The sequence below is a fragment of the Phialemonium atrogriseum genome (genome assembly GCF_030411735.1).
Source record: "Phialemonium atrogriseum strain 8032-3 unplaced genomic scaffold QBC33scaffold_41, whole genome shotgun sequence".
NCBI lineage: Eukaryota > Fungi > Ascomycota > Sordariomycetes > Cephalothecales > Cephalothecaceae > Phialemonium > Phialemonium atrogriseum.
In genome coordinates this window covers 129,015-149,169 of record NW_026848178.1, presented here as the reverse complement: position 1 = coordinate 149,169, position 20,155 = coordinate 129,015, and the positions used below count along the sequence as shown (strand labels likewise).

Genomic DNA, 20,155 nt, shown 5'->3' with positions numbered 1-20,155 from the left:
TTTCAAATATAATAACTTTCAAATATAATAACTTTCAAATATAATAACTTTCAAATATAATAACTTTCAAATATAATAACTTTCAAATATAATAACTTTCAAATATAATAACTATTAAATATTGCATTAAAAAATGAGAATTTCTCTACAGGCATGCGTTGTCTACTCTGCAGGCAGGCAGTTTATGTAGTGCAGGTGCAAGCAGCTGCTGGAAAATCCTAGTAGATGGTATTAAAGCCGGCAGCCTTTTAAGAATACTGCCAGAAAATACTGCCACAGCATCCACTGCAAGTAATAATGTAGCAGTAATAACATAGCCAACCTAACTTTTACTGCTACTTAACTTACCTATCTACCTTCCTTACTTTCTTACTTTCCTACCACAATACCAAATTGAATTGACTGCTATTGCTATTGCGCCTTTTCTACCTTAGTAGGTCTAGCACTTTGCCTACTCTTCTAACGCATTAACTAACAACTTCCTAGTCAATAATTACGATAAGCATGCTAGACAACAACAATATAGACTCTTCTAACAAGTTTCTACTAATTAAAGACCTTATTGACATTGCCTGGTATAGACTAGTGGTAAATCTATAGCTGCAGCAGCGTTAGCTATAGAAAGTTATCGACTTAACAGCTATTGACAGTAATTCTAACAGTATTTACAATAGCAAAAAGTGGGAAGGTTTTTCAGACAACCTAGTTAGGCTTGACAGCAAAGATTCTAAAGGCAAAGCGTCTGGCAGCAAAGAAGATTCCAACTACAAAGATTTCAACAGCGTAGCCTCTAACAGCAAAGAAGATCTTAACTGCAAAGAAGATTCTAACCACTGCCTTAACAACTTTTACCATTTTGACAATAATAACAACAATAACTTTAAAGATTCTAACCCTGTTTTTAGACTTAAGCTGCCTTCTAAAGGTAGAATCTTACAAAAAGATAGGTTAAAAGTCTTTGCAGCAACAATTTAAAAGCTTTATGATTTTCTTAATAACTTTGCAAAAGCTTATAGCTATGCTATAATTAAGAAAAACGCGTCAAACTATATCAACAACTAGGCAACTTAATATGTTATTTGCTATAACTAGTCTTTCTAACCTTAGCCTTCTCAAGCAACAATATAAAAGACAAAATTGCGCAAGACTAACTGCTTCTTTTGCAGCTTTGCTATTCCTTAGGTAATTCTAAAGACTAGTTGCGCTTAATAAAGCTAGATATATTACAACAATAAAGATCTCGCCTTTTACATCTATAACTATCAAGCCTTTAGCAATCTATTAGCTTATCTAATGCATTGCAAAATAACTGCTAAGGCCTTTAAGATAATCAAAACGCAGTTATAACAGGTTAGAATATAGTTTTGCAATATAGCAGGCATTGTCTAAAACAACCTACCTAGCTTTGTATATACCTAGAAAGACATTAGTAACACTTGCTATCAACTTTGCCTTTAAGAGTTAGATAGGTATACTTTTGCTAGCACACTGCTTAAAAAATTTAACAATAGAAACATTAACTACATCTACAAGATAGATTCTAACAACCTAGACTAGCTGCTTGGCATTATCTTTACCTTTTCTTAGTGTAAAGGCATATAAAAGCGCTATAGCAAAGTCTTTTCGATTAACAATATATACAGCACTAATAAAAGTCAATATCCTCTTCTTATAGTAACTACAACCACTAGGCTTAATATAGTTGCTAACCTAGCGTTTAGGCTTATCAATGACAAGAAAAGAGAGTCTTTTGACTTCTTTATAGACAGCTTAAACCAAATGCAAGCTAAGATCAACACTCTAGTCTCTTATATGGTAATAACTGACTAAAACAAGCAGCTTTGTAGCGCTATATAGGCAGTATTTCTAGCTATATAGCTTTAGATCTGTATCTTTTATATAAACAAGAATGTTCTTTTTTAAGCCAAGACAAAGTAAAAGCAGGAATTAGGTTTAGACTTTTCTAGCAGTGACAATAATAGCAATAGCAAGGCGTAAAACCTTTAGAGTTAATCAACTAAGATTAGCTTAACAATAAAAACTGTAATATATTGCAAACTGTAAACTAAAGAGTTTATCAACATAAGGCAGTAGCTACTGCTTTTAATAAGATTTCTTACAATTATTATAGCATTTTATAGCTTTAAAAGGTTATAGTGTTTGCAAATACTAAGGATAATTTTAAGAAAGTATAAAGCAAGCTTTAGAATAAGTTTGCATATTAAGAAAAAATCTTTTTTTACCTTTAAAAGTCGTAGATGCTAGTAAAGGATTAGTAAGCCTAGTATTATATTAAGACCTACTTGAATTAAAGTACTTGCATTACTTTACCTACAAAATCTAGCAACTTTAATATTAAAAGCTACCTTTTTAATAGTAATAGCAATCTCTTTTGGCTTGTCAAGGCATTTCAAAAACTTTGCAGTGATTAGCAGCAATGCCTAATGTAGATAGTTGCTAAGCAGGAGAAAAAGGTAAGGTAGATATATCTTACTTAGGATTACCTTAGTTGTTTACCTTGTTAGATCTTATACTATGCCTTTGACTAGATTAACAAAGAGTATTTGGTAGCTTTAAAAGCAGTCTTAACAGCAACATGCCTTGCAGAAGATATTGGCTAGTATATAGCAAAGTATATAGTAAAAGACTAGATAAGTCTTCTTTACTGTTATCTAATACTAGAATAGCTTTAAACAAATAAGCTATTGGTTTTTAGAGACGTTGATAGCTACTAGCATTTTCTACAGCAGCTAGTAAGGGAATAACTTTATTTTTTTACATAATTATTTAATATCTACTATTTAACAAGACAACAATAACCTATACCTTTATATTTAAAACCCTCTTGTTGCAAGTTAACTCTAAGGTTGCTTAAGAAACAACATAATTCTACTTTTGCATTTGATAGTAGTCTATCTATGCAAAAAAAATGCTTTTAGTTAATAGAATACACTTGCAAGTAGCTTGCAGTTATTTACAGTCTAGCCAATACGTTATGTAGTGCCTAGATTATACCTACAACCTAATATTTAGCGCTAACAAAGTTAGTAAAAGTAGGTTAGTAGTACTGCTAGCAATAGCAACAAAAGGAATAGCAATAAAGGAAAGCTATGGCAATAAAGAGAAGCTAGCGCTAAAGCAACAGCAAGGCTAGCCTAAGGAAAGCAAGAATTAACTAAAGACTATTTAACTAAAGCTATCTAGCTTAGCTGCAGTTGCTGCTTAATCTACTACTTTTATAGACGCTTTTGCAGGCACTTTTGCAAGCACTTTCGCAGGCACTTTTGCAGGCACTTTTGCAAGCACTTTTGCAAGCACTTTCATAGTGTTACGCCTTGAAGGCCCAGGTCAATATTGCCTCAGCTCTCACGCGCAAGGCTTAGGAAAGCCTAGTAACCAAGGTGGCTTAGTCCGCCGCATAAGTGGCTTCAAGTGATTAGCGCGAGCGCAGCTTTTAATTGGAAGGCTTTGTAATTAGTATAGTCCTACCCTGCGGGGTAGGAAGGTCTAGCTAGCCTAGTCAACAGTCTTATAGAGTCTTTGCAAGAGGCTTGCGTAGAGACTACCAGGCAGCCCTAAGTTAAAGACTATAATAGACTTGCCTAAAGGTTTACAAAGGCAAGCTTCAATATACATTCTAGCCAAAAAGCTACTCAAGACAGTTTCCTACCTAATTTACTAGTAATACTATTGCAACTGCCTTCTCTCTCAAAACCTATGCCAATTAGCTACCTTATATAAGTTAGTTAGACTAATCACTCTTATGCCTTTATTCTGCTACTAACCTAAGTCTTGCAACCTATTACAACTTTAAAGCTTCTTTTAATAAGCTTGCTATATAGCATGCTTTTGCCTTTAATCTAATACACTAATCCTACCAAATTTACAATGTCAAATAATAACAACAATGCTAGCATGCCTAATCAACCTAGCATTAACCTTGCTGCTAGCCTTGCAGTAAACTCCTTTGCTACCACCTTACTAGCTAGACAAGTAGCTTCTACTGCTACAAACCTAAAGAGCTACCTAGCCTACAATATCAACCATATCTACTCCTACTTGCATAGGCAAATCCAATACTACATAAATAGCATTTATATCCTAGGTAACTAGCTAGCTGCCTTTGTCAAGGCAGTAAAGCTTTGCAACAAAGCGTAGCAACTTACTAGCCTAGGATTAAAGACTAACAACAAGTCATTGCAACCTACTAGTATGCTAGGCCTAAGTATAGTCTAAGAGAGTCAACAAGCTACCTCCTAGCCTAAGAATATAGCTGCAAATCTAGCTTAAAGAGCCTGCCAAGAGCCTAATTAAAAGTTCTGCCAAGCCTTTAGTCAAGAGTCTCACCTAGAACCTTACCAGCTATCCTTTAACAAAGACAGCAAGCCTAACAATTACTTTAAGGCCTACCCTAGCTTGAAAGGCACTTGTATTGACAAAATCACTATACTAAAGGCTAACAAAAGTCTTGCCAACTACTATGCCTAGTTTAACAACCTTAAGACTACTTTTATTGCAGACCTTAACTAGTACTAGACTGCTAATATATAAATTGCCTTTGCCACTAGTTACTTTAACTAGACTATAAAAAACCATTGGCATATGGCAATCAATGCCTACCTATACATACACTACCACTAGCATAAATTTGTCTGCTAGGTTTAACAAAACTACTCTTATATGCAAGCTAACTGTCAAGACAACTTTTAAAAGTGGTTTAAAGCTTAGCAAAAGGATAGTAAAAGCCTAGTCAACTTTTATACCTAACTAAAGTCTCTAGCCTTTAAAGCTAGCTAGACAATTAGCTACAACCTCTTCTTACACCAATTTACTAACTAGCTATGTAACAGCCTTATACAAATTAACTATGTTAGCATTGCTACTAATTAGCTACTTAACAATGCCTAAGAGGTTTGAAAAACCTATAATACTAACAAGCCTTAACCTAACTGCAACTCTATAGGCAATAACTAGTCTTATAGCAAAGACTGCAACAAATGCCTAGCTAATAATAACTGCAGCAGTAACTATAATAACTGCAGCAACTGCAGTCAAAGCTTTTAGTTGCAACTTTCTAGCAAGATAACTAATGCTAAAAAGCAATGCTGTAAAGACTAGCGCCTTTGCTTTAAGTATAGTAAGGCAAGGCATATCTTAAAAGACTGCTAAGATTAGTATAACCTAAACCTACCTGCTAATACTACTATAATAACCTTTTTGACAGTGCTTGCAAGTGCTACTTATAAAGCTAAGGCTTAACTAGCTACTACTAGAAAGGTTACAAAGCTTGATAACAATACTAACGTTAACTATGCTATGTTTAATTCTAATAGGCATATTGCTAAGCGCTGAAAAAACAATTAAAAAGCTATGTAGTTTTTAATACAAGCTTTACCAACTACCTAAAAGTAGTTAAAGCAGTTAATACCTAGAGAAAAGTAGCTATTAACAGCAAGGCTAAGAAGGTTTTAATTAGCCTAGACACTTACGTTAAGTTAAACCTAGTAGCCTTTAACTATGTTAGGCTAATAGGCTTAAAGCCTTGCTAGCAATGCAAGCATAACTACTTAATACTAGAAATTAAAAGTGCTAGCAAGACTATAGTAAAAACCTATAGAGTCTACCACTTGCGCCTTAAACTTACTAACTGCTAGAAGCGTGGCGTTAAAGTAATTAAGCCTTTTATAGCAGTCAATTGCAATCTATTCAATGCCTTAGTCTTAGTAAGCTAGCCTATTTTGCAAAACCTAAAGATTAATATTTACAACACTAATGCTATATAAGAATACTCTTGCCATTTGCAAATCTAGCTAGTAAAGATTAGTAAATTTACCTAAAAAAACCTTACGCAAGTAAAAGTCTGCATCTTTAAAGTCTAGGCACAATACTAGCCTTTAGTTGCTAAAGATAACAAAGACAACTCTTTAGAAAACCCTAGTCTTCCAAACCTTTAACAATTACCGCAGTGCCTAGCTAATTGCAATAGCAATATATTTGACAGTTGCTAGGCAAAGCTACTGCCTTCTTATAAAGAAAACAATTATGCAATTAATATAATATCTAGTAAATTACTACCTTTCTAGCATATATTTAACCTTTTTCTTGCAAAACTGCAAGTTTTAGAAAACTTTATCAACAATGCCCTAGAAAAAAGTATTATTAAAAAGTCTATTAGCTTTGCCAAAGCTTTTATACTCTTTGTCTTTAAAAAGGATAAGACTTTCTAGTTATGCATTAACTACTAGAGACTTAACAAAATCATAGTAAAAAACTATTACCTACTGCCTCTAATTAGTAAGCTTTTAGACTGCCTAAACAATGCTATAGTCTTTTTAAAAATTAACTTATAAGTAGCTTACTACCAAATACAAATCTAGAAAAGCAACAAGTAAAAGACTGCTTTTTGCATATGCTATAGCTACTTTAAATTTTGCATAATGCCTTTTAAGCTTACCAATATACCTGCAACCTTCTAAGCCTATATTAATAAAGCTTTGCAAGGCTATATCAATAGCTTTTGCATTGTTTATCTTAACAATATCTTTATTTTCTCCTAGTTAAAAGAAAACCACTAGCAGTATCTTAATTAAGTCTATAAACAGCTATGCTAATTTAAATTGTTTGGCAATGCAAAGAAGTGCTTTTTTTTTCAAACTAAAGTCAAATTCCTTAGCTTTATTGTCAATATAAAAAGTCTTTGAATAGACTCTAGCTGCATAAAAGCAGTATATAAGTAGTTAAACCACTTTCTAAAGACTTATAGAGATATTCAAGTCTTTCTTAGCTTTTGCAACTTTTACTAGAGGTTTATATTTGCCTTCTTATGCATAGCCTAGCTACTACATAACCTACTAAAAGGTATAAAGAATAGCTAAAAGCTAGGTTAAATTGGTAATGACTAGAGAAAGCTTTAGCAGCAAGCTTTTTAGGCTTTAATTAACACCTTTACTATAAAGCTAGTATTACATTACTATAACTTTAACTAGTTACTATATATAGAAACAGACACTTTTAATTACGCATTGGCTAGGATAATTTCCTAGCAATTTGACAATAGCTAGCACTTTATAGCCTACTACTCTTAGAAGTTCTCTAAGGCTAAGGTAAACTACCTAGTCTATAACAAAAAGCTAATAGCGATAGTTATAAGCTTTTGGCACTAAAGGCATTACCTTAAAAGCGCTACCAAAGTCTAGATTTACTCAAACTATAAAAACCTTAAGTAGTTTATAGATTAAACCTAGCTTAATAGTTGTCAAGCTTGCTAGTTGATTTAGCTAATGCTATACAATTTTTAGATTTTTTACTAGAAAGGTGCGTTAAACCTAGCAGACAAGCCTTTACGCAAACCTAACTATGTTAGTAGAGACTACTCTATTAACAATATGCTAGTTACCTAGCTATTATCCTTGCTATATGCAAAGCTAGTAAAACTTACTAGTATAGTAAAAGCGCAGCTAAGCTTCTAGGCAGCTGCTAAGCTATAGCTAAGCCTTTAGGCAGCTAAAGCGTAGCTAAGCTTTTAGGTAGCTGCTAATCAAGATAAGTGCAAGCTAGCTTTAACTTATGCCTTTCTTAGGCCTAACCTAGTAAAGGCTAGAGTTTGCTTCTTGCAAGACAAGACAGCCTAGACTGCTAGTAAGGCTAAAGAAAAAGACTAAGGTCTATAAGGTTAAGAATTACCATTATGCACTAGTAACTTTACTACTAGCTACAAGCAAGCTTGCAAGACATTGCCTTTGCTAAATTGCAACAAAGCAGTTGCATGCAAACTTTGCATGCAAGTTGTTACTAAATAGCAAGCTGCTAAGGCAACTTAGGGTTTTAGATTACTTAACAAGAAAGCTAAAGCTTTGTTACTAATTAGACTTGTTATAGAAGCCTAGGAAGCTAACTCTTACTGCTAGAAAATCTAGGCAAGCCTTTCTAAAAGTCTTTGCTTTAGTAAGGTTAATATAAGAGGCATAACTGCGCAAGGTTTTATTTAGTCTCTTGACTATGCAGACAGTAGTCTTCTATTACACTATCAAGGTAAGATTTACATCCTAGTGCAAGAATTGCTATAGCAAGAGCTTTTCTAGCACTTTTACAACTACCTTATAGCAGGTTACTAAGGCATAGACTAAACCAAAAAGCTAATCTAAAAGCACTTTAATTGGAAAAGCCTTAAGGCAGAAGTCTAAGAGTATGTTAGTAGCTGCTAGCTTTGCCAAAGCAAGGCAATTTACTAGCATTGCCTTTACAAAAAGCTGCAAGCATTGACTTTGCAAGACAATGCATGCCTTTTCTAGCATATATTGTTAGATTAAATCACAAGGCTTTTAAAGTTTTAGAAGAAAAGTACTAGCAAGTAGTATAACAGTATCCTTACTATTGTAAACTACCTTACAAAGTTAGTCTGCCTTATACTAACTTGCAGTAATATATCTATAGTAGACTTTGCAAAGCTATTTTTCAAGCATATTAAATTACAGTACAGCATGCCTTTAAGCATAGTAAGCAACTAAAACTCCCAAATTACAGCTTAATTCTAGCAAAAAGTCTGCATGCAAATCCTAATCAAAAGGCAGCTTTCTATAGCCTACCACTTGTAAACTAACAGGCAGTTAAAAGCTTTCAATCAAGTAGTAAAAGACTACTTAAAAGCCTATATAGTAGACAACTAGGCAAATTAGGTAAACTTTTTCTTGCTAGCACAATTTGCTTACAATAACAATCAAAGCTATATGATAGGAAAATCACCAAATTACCTATTATACAGCTTTAATTGCAAAGTTAAGTTTTATGCTATAGACAATGCAGTTTCAAAAAGGAACTACCTAACTAATTAGACTACCAATAGCATGCTTTTGTTAGCATCTGCTAATGCTATACTAGGCAAAAAGCGCCTAAAAGAACACTTGCTAATGCCTAAAGTTTAAGCCTAACTGCAAAAGTTAGAAGCTTTTAAAAACAACCTACAAGTCAAGTTAGCGTAGGCTGCTAAGCATATAGCTAAGTATTATAACTATACTTATATGCCTAAGCAATTCAAAGTTAACAATTTGGTTAAGTTATTAACCAAGAACCTACAGTTAAAAACCTTAAAGCTTAGCCTGCGATAGATTAAGCCTTTCCAAGTAATTAAACAAGTAAGTAGTCAAGCATACCAACTTGCATTGTCTAATAAATATAGCTGCCTCTATAACATCTTTCCAATCTAGCTACTAAAAGACTACCACCTTTACCTTAGCAAAGGTCTGCTACCTTCTCTAGACTTTAACAACCCTAAAGAGAAGTGAAAGGTTAAAGAGATTTGCAACAATGCTAAATTTGACAGTGTAAAGCACTATCTTGTCAAGTAAGCAAATTAGCTGTTAGAATATAACACCTAGAAACTGCTAGAGCATCTAGAAAACGCTTTAAAAGCAGTCTATGCGTACAAAAAGGCTTGCAGAAAGAAAAAGCCTGCGCCTACAAAGGCTAAGAACAACAGCGACAGCAACAATAGTAGTAGCAAAGACTTTATAAAGTCTTTACCAAACCCTTAAGCCTTAGCCTGCAAGGCCCTAACAAAAGGCAAGCAGATTAGACAGTTAAAAAGAGTCTAAAAGTAAGGTTCTTGCCAAGTTAGTCACTCTTTTTCCTTACCTAACCAAAAAAGAGGTTGCAAAAGGTTTTTTAACAAGGATTTAACGCTAGCTAGTTAGGCAAGAGGCGCCTACCTACTAGCAAGTAATTAGGTAAGGCATAGAAAGCGCTAGAGACGTAGACATCTCCTTAGAAAGAGGATAGTTGTTACGCTTTAAAGGCCTAGGTTAATATTGCCTTAGCTTTCACATGCAAGGCCTAGGAAAGCCTAGTAACTAAGGTAGCTTAGTCTGCTACATAAGTAGCTTTAAGTAATTAGCGCAAGTGTAGCCTTTAATTGGAAAGCCTTGTAATTAGTATAGTCTTACCCTGCAAGGTAAGAAGGTCTAGCTAGCCTAGTCAATAGTCTTACAAGGTCCTTGCAAAAAGCCTGCGTAAGGACTACTAGGCAGCTCTAAGTTAAAGACTGTAATAAACCTACCCAAAGGTTTACAAAGGCAGGCTTTAATATACATTCTAGCCAAAAAGCTACTTGAGACAATTTCCTACTTAATTTACTAGCAATACTGTCGCAACCGCCTTCTCTTTCAAAACCTATGCCAATTAGCTACCTTATATAAGTCAATTAGACTAATCACTCCTATGCCTTTATCTTGCTGCTAACCCAAGTCTTGCAACCTGTTACACATAGGCACTCCTATAGACGCTTTTATAAGCCTATAGCAAGCTATCTAACAGACTTAGAGTAGTTATGCAGTAAAGCTTACTGCAAAGGTTAGAAGCTAGTTAATTGCTTCTAGAATAGTTATTTAGGCTAATTTGCTAGTATTATCTTTTTTCACAGAAGACTTTTAGCTATAATAGAATCCTACTACAACCACTTGTTAAAACTACTTGTAACTAGTATTTCTAGATAGCTTTAATTAAGGCTATCTTCTAAGTCTATTTTTTACTACTTTAATTAAATGTATAGTGTTGTAGGTGTAGCAAGAAGGTTTTGAACTTTGTAACGTAATATGTAGCTCTAGGCGGTGTAGCCTTAGGCAGTGTAGCCTTAGGCAGTGTAGCCTTAAGCGGTGTAGCCTTAGGCAGTGTAGCCTTAAGCGGTGTAGAGATGGCTTGTGCGAGAGGGCTGCTAGCTTTGATACTACCTGCTAGGATTTTCTAGCAGCTGCTTGCACCTGCGCTGCACAAACCGCCTGCCTATAGAGTAAATAGCACTTGCCTGTGGAGAAATTCTCTAAAAAATTCAAGGAAAATTGTTTTTAATAGTAAAAAAAGTTAAATACTAAAAAAGATTAAATATTAAAAAATTTAATAATAAATAAATTTAATAATAAAATTCTTTAACAATAAAATTCTTTAATTATAAAACTCTTTAATAAACAAATTTAATAACAAAATCATTTAATAATAAAATGATTTAGCAACAAAGTTATTTAAGAATAAACAGATTTAATAATAAAAGAATATAATAGCAAAATAGTAAAAGAAGCTTAATATTTACAAACTTAACAAGTAGCGTTGTTTTGCAAGTAGCAAAAGCTTATTACTTTACTGTCTTGTCCTCTAGCTACTAGTTGAATTGTTTCTATTTGTATCGTCAAATCTTTACCCCGTGTCTAAGTTCTTATTTCCTAGACTTGTGTATAGATTGCAGCAGATTGACCCTGTTAGGTGGGTCTTTGTAAGGGGACGGTTTATCTTATCGGTACCGTACTAGATGATCGAATTCCCAGAGTCCCAGTTCTCATTCCACCCGCCAGTCTAGATTGGAGATCGACTTTCGCATTCCAAGGGTGCCTACGCATTTGATCGCTGCGCCCTGGGAAAGCTTTAGATATATACATAGCATACTCGACATACCCAGCCAACTGATAGACGACGTAGACAGGTCACGTGATAACTGTAAATCTGACTTGGAAGGACACCGTGTCTCCTGTTCGTGCTGTTATATCAGTTAATCTAATCCTATCAACTCATAGACTCTTTGGCCTTACATACCCACAACTAAGTTTAAATTGACCGATTGTAAACTCTAAACAGTTGTACTTTATCTCCTCAATTGTGTCTTCATTAGAGCGTAGCACAACATGGCCGCCCAAACCGAGCCTGAGATTGTTTTGTACGACTTGGCATGCACCAAGAATGTCTGCTTCTCTCCCGTTGTCTGGCGCATCCGCCTTATGCTTAACTATAAGCATATCCCTTACAAGACCATTTTCCTCGAATTTCCGGATATTGAGCCCACGCTGAAAGGGCTGTGAGTTATATTCGCCTTCTTTTGCTTTTTATTCTTCACCTCCTGCCCCCCTTCCTTTCCCCTTTCTTCCTTCTCATGTCCCAATACACAGCCTCAAAGCCATCCGATCGCGCGCGAAGATGTCTTCTAACCTGAAAGTCCTCAGTGGCATAGTCCCCGCCGAATCCTCTTCGGGATATAAACACAAATACACGGTCCCCGCTATCCAGCACGTGCCAACCAACACGTACATAATGGACTCGGGCCCCATCGCGCAGTTCCTCGAGTCGACCTACCCGGACCCGCCGGTTCCGCTGACATCGGAGCTGGGCCGCGAGGTCGAAGCCAAAACGCGCGCCTTGCTCGGCCCGGCCTTCCGCACGTCGGTGATGCCGCGTGAGATAGGCATCCTGTCGCCGCGCGCGGAGGAGTACTTCCGGCGCACGCGCGAAGCCTCGCTCGGGCACCGGCTCGAGGACTTGCTCGATCCGGACAAGGAGGAGCAGGTTTGGGGCGCGGTGGGCGACGGCATGCGCGCCGTCGGCGAGCTGATGCGGATGCACAGGGCCGACGGGCCGTTTGTGCTGGGCGCCCAGCCGAGCTACACCGACTTCTTCATTTCGGGGTCGCTGCAGTCTGCGAGAGTGGTGGATGAGGGGGTTTTCCAGAGGAATATCAAATACCCTGGTTTTAAGGAGATCTATGAGGCATGTCTCCCTTACATGGAGAAGAAGGATTGAGCGGGTGGAATTGCAGGGCAAGCCACCACTTGGGTCTTGTATGGGATCAAGGACTCACTCGCTGGAATAAGAAGATACGACTGAACAGTGGTGATCAAACGATGTGAAGCACGTTATTGATATATGAACAAGTCCTATGGGGTATCCGCTTCCCAAAAACGCCGCATCAAAGCCATTCGATTTCCTGTAATCATTAGTGCTCCCTGTTGCCGTCGGTCGAGGACCGACTCCCTCCGTCACGTATGTACATCCGTGTCGTACGCCCTCATTGTTTGGTTGCAACATGCCAATATCCTCCGAAGAGGGGAGTTATGGGATCTTGTCGTTGGAGTCTGTCTTAATGGAAGGAGAAGTACTAGATCCGCTGGCATGGGATGGGCCATTCCAAGTAAAGAAATGGAACTTCAAAAAATTTGTTTGGTTGATAGCATTCTAGACGGAAGACACTGAGTGCGATACTCTATGTCGCAGCCAGCGGTCATACCATCCCCAAGTCCTCACTTGCTTCCCTGAAGCCAAGACGACTTTCGCCTTCCAGGGGTCTCAACGGCAGTCCCCTTCTTATTCTTCTTCGGCGAATGCGCAGGGGTGGGGCTCCGCTTGTGCCGGGCCGGCATGTTCGGGTTCGACAACAACGACGATAGCGGCGAAGACAGCGTCGAGACAGATAATATCGAACGCCGGTTACGCTTGGTCCTCTTAGTTTACTAGCAAAAAGATTTATTAGTAAAAAAATAAAAGATTAAAAGATTAAATATTAAATAAATTTTATATTAAATAAATTTTATATTAAATAAATTTTATATTAAATAAATTTAATATTAAAGAGATTTAATAATAAATAAATGTAATGTTAAAGAGATTTAATAATAAATAAATGTAATAACAAAATACTAAAATACTAAAAGTATTTAATACTAAGGTTGTGACTTCTTTAATGTAAATATATAACAGAGAGAAAGATACTAGATAGTGAAAACTTGCAAGTTGCTTAGGCGTAAACTATATTTAAGCCTTTCACGTCCTTTCTCTGTCCCGTCGAGGTTGCTAGGGTTATCGTTCTCCTTGTAAGCATCCTCCTCAAAGCCACTCTCATTAGGAGCATACTTTCTTAAATCCTTTTCCCTAGAAACATCCTTTCCGGAATCCGCATCGTAGTAAGCATCTTCGGGATCACCCTTCCCAAAATCATCCTCCTCGGAATTATTCTTCCTGCGATCAACCCTGTAGAAACTAAGCTTGTTGGCACCAACTCTGCGGGAACCTAGTTTCCAAGGATCCATCCTTGCCAGAACCACCCGAGACGAAATCCCTCAAGACACATGATCATCGTCTCCTACATCTCTGCCCCCAATACTGTACCCGGTGAAGGACTCCCCATCACTTCTGTGCTGCCACTAGGCTGGTCCTCCGCCACGTCGCTGAAGATGGGCACGTCGCGGAGAATATCCCTGATCATGTTCACCTGCGCCTTGAGGTTAGTGATGAGATCCTCAACAAACCATCGTGCAGAGATCTACGCATGTTGATACCCCCCCTCCCGTTCAATGTCAGCGACACCGTTACTCGCCTTCAGTTTGCGAAAGGCCCCTCATCAACGCCTGACCAGGTCTCGCGAGAAGGAAGCCATGCTTGCCAATGACAGCATGCCCATCCCTAGCCTCAGCATCAGTCACCGCCTCGGGGGTATCGATATAGCCGTCCTTACAGAAGGTCTATAACTTAGCGGCACTAGGAGAGCCTACCTTCTTCACATCAGGGGTGCGGCTAATACCGACCGGCAGTCTCACCTAACGCACACATAGAAAGGAAGATCAACGTTTGCTTGATACTTTGCCTGGATCCTCCAAAAGCTACGCCGTGAAGAATAAGGACTTTTGTCCCGGTTTGTTTGCAGTCCAAGGCCTTGTTAGGAATATCTCCGTGACATCGCTGGCAGAGGACAGAGCATACTGCTCGGCGTCTAAAAAAAGGCAAACATGTCCATGTATTTTCTTATTGTCTCATTTTCCCCTTTCCTTTGAGGTTGTTGTCTAATCACCTCTCTGCCATTTTATAAATACACGCAACGCACATCGACTTGGCAGCGGTTGGGGCTAGTCTCAGTGTCAATCAAGGTCCCATTCTCGTTATCGTTCTGATTTGCAGTCACACTCTAGTTTGTCGTTACCGTCACCCGCTCCTTTCGTTTACCACATTCCGTAACCTAAATTATCTGCAGTTGCTCAGCCACTTCCCATGTCATCGTGCTTCCATTTGCGCATCCCTAGTCAAATAGCGATGTGATCTGGTCACAGTCTTAGGTTGCAGTAGGGTAGATAAGCGTGGATCATGTCTAGGTAGAGAGATTCTTCAGGACCATCTTCAAGCTTTCAAGCTGTGGAAAGCCTAGTTTTCTATGATGAAGCAGACATGTTCTTGACAAAGCGCACAAATGACACGAATCTCAATACTATTGTCTCTGTGTTCCTGTGTGCGTTGGGACACCATCAAGGCATCTTGTTTCTCACAACATATCAAGTGAAGTTATTTGTCAAAGCAGTGGCTTAGCAGGATGCATCTTGCGCTGAAGCATAAACTGCTTGGCGGGAATACGCGCAAGGCAGCTTGGCAGCGTTTCTTAAAACATTCTGAGGCGAAACACAGAGACCTAGTTCTTGACCAAGATGTGATTAACGAACTGGTGGAAATGTGACTGGACAGATGGGAGGAAAGAGGTATCGATATATGCAGGAAGGGACATCTGACTATCAGAAGCAGACACAAAATACCGTCTTTGAAGCTCGGTCGCTGGCTAAGTAATTAATTATAAGGAGACGATGGTTGGCGAAACTCTGCGGAGAACAATTCCACAGGTATTTTCAGGGTGAGTCGGCGAGAACCAACACTTGTATTTATCGAGGTTGCTAACTGTACGACTAAGGTATAATTAGTCTTAGCTTGTATTGGGTAGCATGATAGCTCTCATCTCCCATTACAAGGATAGCTAACCAATAACGGCGGTCAAAGGTAGGATTTTTGGCATAATCGGGGGAAAATGAATCCGAGCTGATCTAAAATTAGGAGGCTGCCCCTGACTAGGCCAACTTCGGCAACGCCAAGCCAAAACAAATCTCGGATCCCCTCATCCTCATCTCCAAATCTCAGTTCCCGGGAACCTCGCTTCGCTATATCGGATTAAACAGCAACCGCCTCATGAAACGGAGCGACTCCAAGAGGCTCGGCCAGCGCGAATATGTCAATCGATTCCCTGCCAGAATGCTTTAAGAAATGCCTCGCCGACGCTGCCGCGAGCATCGGCTGCGCCGGCACCGACACGACGTGTCTCTGCACCAAGGATCTGTCGGGCTCGGATGGATCGCAACTGATGACATGCGTGCTTGGCACGTGTCCACTCGATGTCATAGCTTGTAAGAGACCTCTTTGTTCGTCTGGGTGTCAGTCGTACTGATCATGCAGCTGCTTCGAGCGATATCGTAAACATCTGTGGACAAGACCCGGGTAATGCTAGCAGTTCCGGTACAACTATGACCACAACATCATCCCCGGCATCCGGCGGTGCTTCATCCTCTTCATCCTCTAGGACGACCCCTGGTACATCTACCAATTCCCCTTCCCATACATCTTCACCTTCGTCCAGCGGTACTTCCACTGCAGTTGCGCCTGGTGGGAGTGATCCTAGGGGGGGTTCAGCAGGGCTGTCCACGGGTGCAAAAGCCGGCATCGGCGTGGGCGTTGCCGTTGCCGCAATACTGTTCATTCTCTCGGCATTTCTCTTTTGGCGGATGCGGCGTATGAAGAAGAAGGCTGCATCTGAAACTGCATCTGCATATGTGCCTGCGCCTACACCTGGATCTCCTGCGGAGGACGGTATTCCCGAGCTGTCTGCGAAACCAGAAATGGGTCCTGAACTCGGAGGCCAGCCTATTTCGGAGCTGGAATCGAACCCAAGGGTGGATGGAACCAACGATCTGCTAGGCATGCAAGGGATGGGGTACCCAGGAAGTGGGCAACCGCCTGTCCACATGACAACCAATTTCCCTTATGAAGCAGTGGAGCTGGATTCCACCCCTACATCTCGGGGTGGAGGAACTAATGTATAGGTGCGATGGCGACACCCCACACTTTTGTCTTTTTCTTCTTGTCATAGATAGGAAGGAATGCTTGCCTTTGAAGTACTGCTGCCAAGCATAATAAACTCATTCAGTCTAGCAATCCCGCCGCGCCCCCGGAGACCAGTGACGAGGACGAGGACAGCAAGGCGGCAGCGGCAGGAGGAACGGCACGGAAGACATGCATCTTTCAGTCCGCGCAACTCTCGGCAACGCCGGGGACAAGACCACGTGGACCGGACAGGCACCTACCAGCTTCTCGTGGACGTCGGCGATCATACAAGCGACAGTGCTCCGCACTAACGGCAAAAAGACAGGGTACACGATTGGCATCTCGTCGTTCCTCTCGATCTACCTCGGGGCTGGCGAGGAGCGACATTCCGGGCGCTACCGCGTACGCCGGCCTGACAGCATTTAGTGGGCGAGACGCTCGAGGGCATCAATGTCCGCCTGCAGGGTCTGGCGGTGGGGCTGGAGCGTGGGCCTCTGATGCTCGAGGACGTCTCCCAGCACGAGGATGACGCCGTGGTCGAGGTATACCGCGGCGTGGCCGTGGACTTCAATGTCTGACAGGTGTTAGCCATGCGCGAGTGCAAGATTGTGCACGCGACGGCGACGGCACTTGAGTACAATGCCATCTTCAAGTACGGCACGCTCGACGGCCCGTTGGTCACCTCGAGTTCGCCGCCATGTCAGGTGTGCGCCTGGGCTTCGGCTATAAGTCCGTGGTGCGCATGCCGCGCCTCGACGAGCCGGAAGGTTTCCCTTTCATCGGCGACTCAAACCTGGAGGGGGCCGGGAACAATCCCATGATGGTCCATGAAGGCTATGATAAGTTGCGACAATCCCTTCGCTTAGCCCCCCAAGGAAGCATGTGGTTCTGCGCGGAGATGACCATCAACCACTTCGACATGCTGATTCTGACGGCGGTGCTCATGTTCGAAGTCGCGTGGGCGGGTACGCGCGCAACTACACGCCGCCGCCCCGCTACCATATAATTAGCCAATTGCGTCGAACCCAGCTTTACTATTAGTGAGAGTATCCAAATCATAGGGTCCAGCTCTGTGTGACGTCGCCTGCTCCTTGGTCGGCGGGAACTTACACCTTCCAATGGGAATGGGTCCGTTACAGCCTATGCAAAACATGTGCCTGTTCAATTGGGGTGCACAGCCGACATCCAATGTGTCTAAGTATGTGTCTAAGTGTGGTGCCTCCCTGCCTGAGAATTCCTGGTGTGCACAACTCCGCAGCAGGGACTACGTTTATATGCCGCTACCTGACGGTTATGTGGTATATGACGCCTAATGGCGGGAAAGGTAGAATTGATTAACTGTTATTCTCAACCAGGTATTAAAGTACGATTTCCCCGCACACCATGCCCCGAGTTGCCCGAAATGGATTGTTCCGGGCTGGCGGGCCGGGACACAACCCGAGCAACTTGACGCTTAAATAAAGCGAAATATGATCAGCAACGCGGGGATGTGTTGCCTATATCGGAGGTGGAGATCGATAAAAGCCAGGCAAACAAACGGATGGACACAATGTGAAACTTTCTTTCCAATTCTACCCTGTCCTACTGTCTCATAAGACTCCCGACGCTTTAAGCAACTCCAAAAGCATGGCTTTCAAAACCCCCCTCATCAGCCTAGCAGCTTTGCTGCTGGCAGGTGTGACCCTCGTACAATCCGCCGAGGAACACCCCCCTCTAACAACCTGGAAATGCACCAACTCGGGCGGCTGCGAGGAACAGAACACGTCCGTCGTGCTCGACAAGGTCTCCAAGTTTGCACAGGGCGCCGCCGGCTCTCGGACCGCCGCCGACTATGCCGCCATGGGCGTCACCACCTCGGGCGACTCCCTAACCATGTACCACTACGTGCAAGGCAACCCTGCCTCCCCGCGCATCTACCTCCTGGGCGACGACGGCAAGTACGTGCTGATGTCGCTGCTCAACGCCGAGCTGTCCGTCGACGTCGACATGTCGGCGCTGCCGTGCGGCGAGAACGGCGCCTTCTACCTGTCCGAGATGAAGGCCGACGGCGGCGGCAGTGCCGAGGCCGGAGACGGGTACTGCGACGCCCAGTGCCAGGGGTATTGCTGCAATGAGATGGATATTCTTGAGGCGAATTCCATGGCCACGGCTATGACGCCGCATCCGTGCAATGGGAACTCGTGCGATAAGGGCGGGTGCGGGTATAACCCGTACGCGAGCGGGCAGCGAAACTTCTGGGCTCCGGGCGGGACGGTCGATACGAGCAGGCCGTTTACGGTTGTTACGCAGTTCCAGGCCAATGGGGGGAGTCTGTCGCAGATTACGCGCAAGTACATCCAGAACGGCCAGCAGATTGACGGTGGATCGATTAACAGCTGTGGTGGGGGCGCCACTGGTGGTCTGGCTGGCATGGGTGATGCTCTGGGGCGTGGAAGTAAGTGACTCTACTCAACTGTCCTTGAATTTTCCGACCTTCCCCATCTGTGTTTGCAAAAAGAGGGTGTACCGCGGAACAGCCTCCTTGCAAGCCAACACTAGGAGCTTGCGGTTTGTCTTTCAAATGGTTATCATTTGCTGACTCTGGACCTCACAGTGGTACTGGCAATGAGCATCTGGAACGACGCGGCGCAGCAGATGGCTTGGCTTGACTCTGGCAACAATGGACCCTGCCAGAGCGGACAAGGCACCCCGGCCAACATCCAATCTCAACACTCTGATACTCACGTCGTCTTTTCCAACATTCGATGGGGGGAGATCGGATCTACCCAGAAGTAGTACTGAATAGTGTCTGACAGGCAGCACTTTTCGCTGTCCCATGGCAGTTAGGGATAGGTGGAGGGGTGCAGATCAGCGTCATATATGGATCTGACCCGAATATCTTAAGTGCCTCCGCCTAAAAAATGAAAATAATATAAAAACGCAGCTAAGGCACGCCTCGCTAAATTTTAGTGACAGCAAAGATGTTACAAATAGATTAAACCGGGAACCACATGTTTAGGAATTTGCTCCAGGCCCTGGCAAAGTGCGGGGAAAACCCAATTGAAAGGGATTCCTCGGAATTGCTAGATCGACATTGTAGAGTTCCCGTTTAAATTTACCAAAGTTCCCGGTAGGCTCGCCACTGCAAGGCTCTTATGACGCTGGTCTTGCCTTATCTCCATCTTAACTGGCCGGGGTTATCGTCGGCTGAAGGGAAGCACAAAGGGAGGTGGAATAAGCGCAAGTATGATACATTAAGACCAGTTCCAAATCCAATGAGAGTTGGGATCCATGGCCCTATCTCCATGCCTACGGCTCGGGTGTCAATGAGTTTGGACGCGGATGGCAAAGAGTCTCTTCTGCGAGGCAGCAGATGCTGCGGTATGATGTCGCAGTCGTCTGAGTTAGACTGCCGGCGAGCATGGGCCTTGGAATAGGCGTATACTGTTCGCCCAACACTACAGAGATGAAGCCAGCAGCCGCCTTGACCGGCGAGTTGGTGGTGAGGTTTTGCTTGGCA

At 41.7% G+C, this 20,155-nt stretch overlaps 6 protein-coding genes across 6 annotated transcripts; all 6 read left to right on the top strand.

Moving 5' to 3' along the window:
• Positions 1–1,602: 1,602 nt before the first annotated feature.
• QBC33DRAFT_461365 (uncharacterized protein) lies at positions 1,603–1,830 on the top strand (the record flags this gene model as incomplete). The annotated part of the gene is made up of 1 exon (XM_060425027.1): positions 1,603–1,830. A coding segment is annotated over one exon (228 nt), but the record flags the coding sequence as incomplete, so codon positions are not given.
• A 9,720-nt stretch (positions 1,831–11,550) lies between these two features.
• Positions 11,551–12,552, top strand: QBC33DRAFT_501124 (uncharacterized protein; the record flags this gene model as incomplete). The annotated part of the gene is made up of 2 exons (XM_060425698.1): positions 11,551–11,833; positions 11,979–12,552. Exons 1-2 carry the CDS (start codon positions 11,664–11,666, stop codon positions 12,550–12,552), a joined length of 744 nt encoding a protein of 247 aa, XP_060278677.1. The 5' UTR covers positions 11,551–11,663.
• Positions 12,553–15,703: 3,151 nt separating this feature from the next.
• QBC33DRAFT_551927 (uncharacterized protein) lies at positions 15,704–16,768 on the top strand. The gene is made up of 2 exons (XM_060429250.1): positions 15,704–15,962; positions 16,012–16,768. Exons 1-2 carry the CDS (start codon positions 15,788–15,790, stop codon positions 16,653–16,655), a joined length of 819 nt encoding a protein of 272 aa, XP_060278676.1. The 5' UTR covers positions 15,704–15,787; the 3' UTR covers positions 16,656–16,768.
• A 77-nt stretch (positions 16,769–16,845) lies between these two features.
• Positions 16,846–17,374, top strand: QBC33DRAFT_574209 (uncharacterized protein; the record flags this gene model as incomplete). Its single annotated transcript, XM_060430741.1, has 2 exons — positions 16,846–17,029; positions 17,083–17,374. 2 exons carry the CDS (start codon positions 16,846–16,848, stop codon positions 17,232–17,234), a joined length of 336 nt encoding a protein of 111 aa, XP_060278675.1. The 3' UTR covers positions 17,235–17,374.
• A 20-nt stretch (positions 17,375–17,394) lies between these two features.
• On the top strand, positions 17,395–17,713 carry QBC33DRAFT_551925 (uncharacterized protein). Its single transcript, XM_060429249.1, has one exon. The coding sequence runs from the start codon at positions 17,399–17,401 to the stop codon at positions 17,660–17,662; it is 264 nt and encodes an 87-aa protein (XP_060278674.1). The 5' UTR covers positions 17,395–17,398; the 3' UTR covers positions 17,663–17,713.
• Positions 17,714–18,282: 569 nt separating this feature from the next.
• QBC33DRAFT_563783 (glycoside hydrolase family 7 protein) lies at positions 18,283–19,431 on the top strand (the record flags this gene model as incomplete). The annotated part of the gene is made up of 2 exons (XM_060430307.1): positions 18,283–19,090; positions 19,250–19,431. 2 exons carry the CDS (start codon positions 18,283–18,285, stop codon positions 19,429–19,431), a joined length of 990 nt encoding a protein of 329 aa, XP_060278673.1.
• Between the last annotated feature and the right edge of the window lie 724 nt (positions 19,432–20,155).

Excerpts from the sequence above, each read along its gene's own strand:
- QBC33DRAFT_551927 (XM_060429250.1), top strand. The coding sequence starts at position 15,788 with ATGTCAATCGATTCCCTGCCAGAATGCTTTAAGAAATGCCTCGCCGAC. Across the intron at positions 15,963-16,011 it reads TCCACTCGATGTCATAGCTT|CTGCTTCGAGCGATATCGTA; the intron begins GTAAGAGACCTC and ends CTGATCATGCAG.
- QBC33DRAFT_551925 (XM_060429249.1), top strand. The coding sequence starts at position 17,399 with ATGCCGCGCCTCGACGAGCCGGAAGGTTTCCCTTTCATCGGCGACTCA.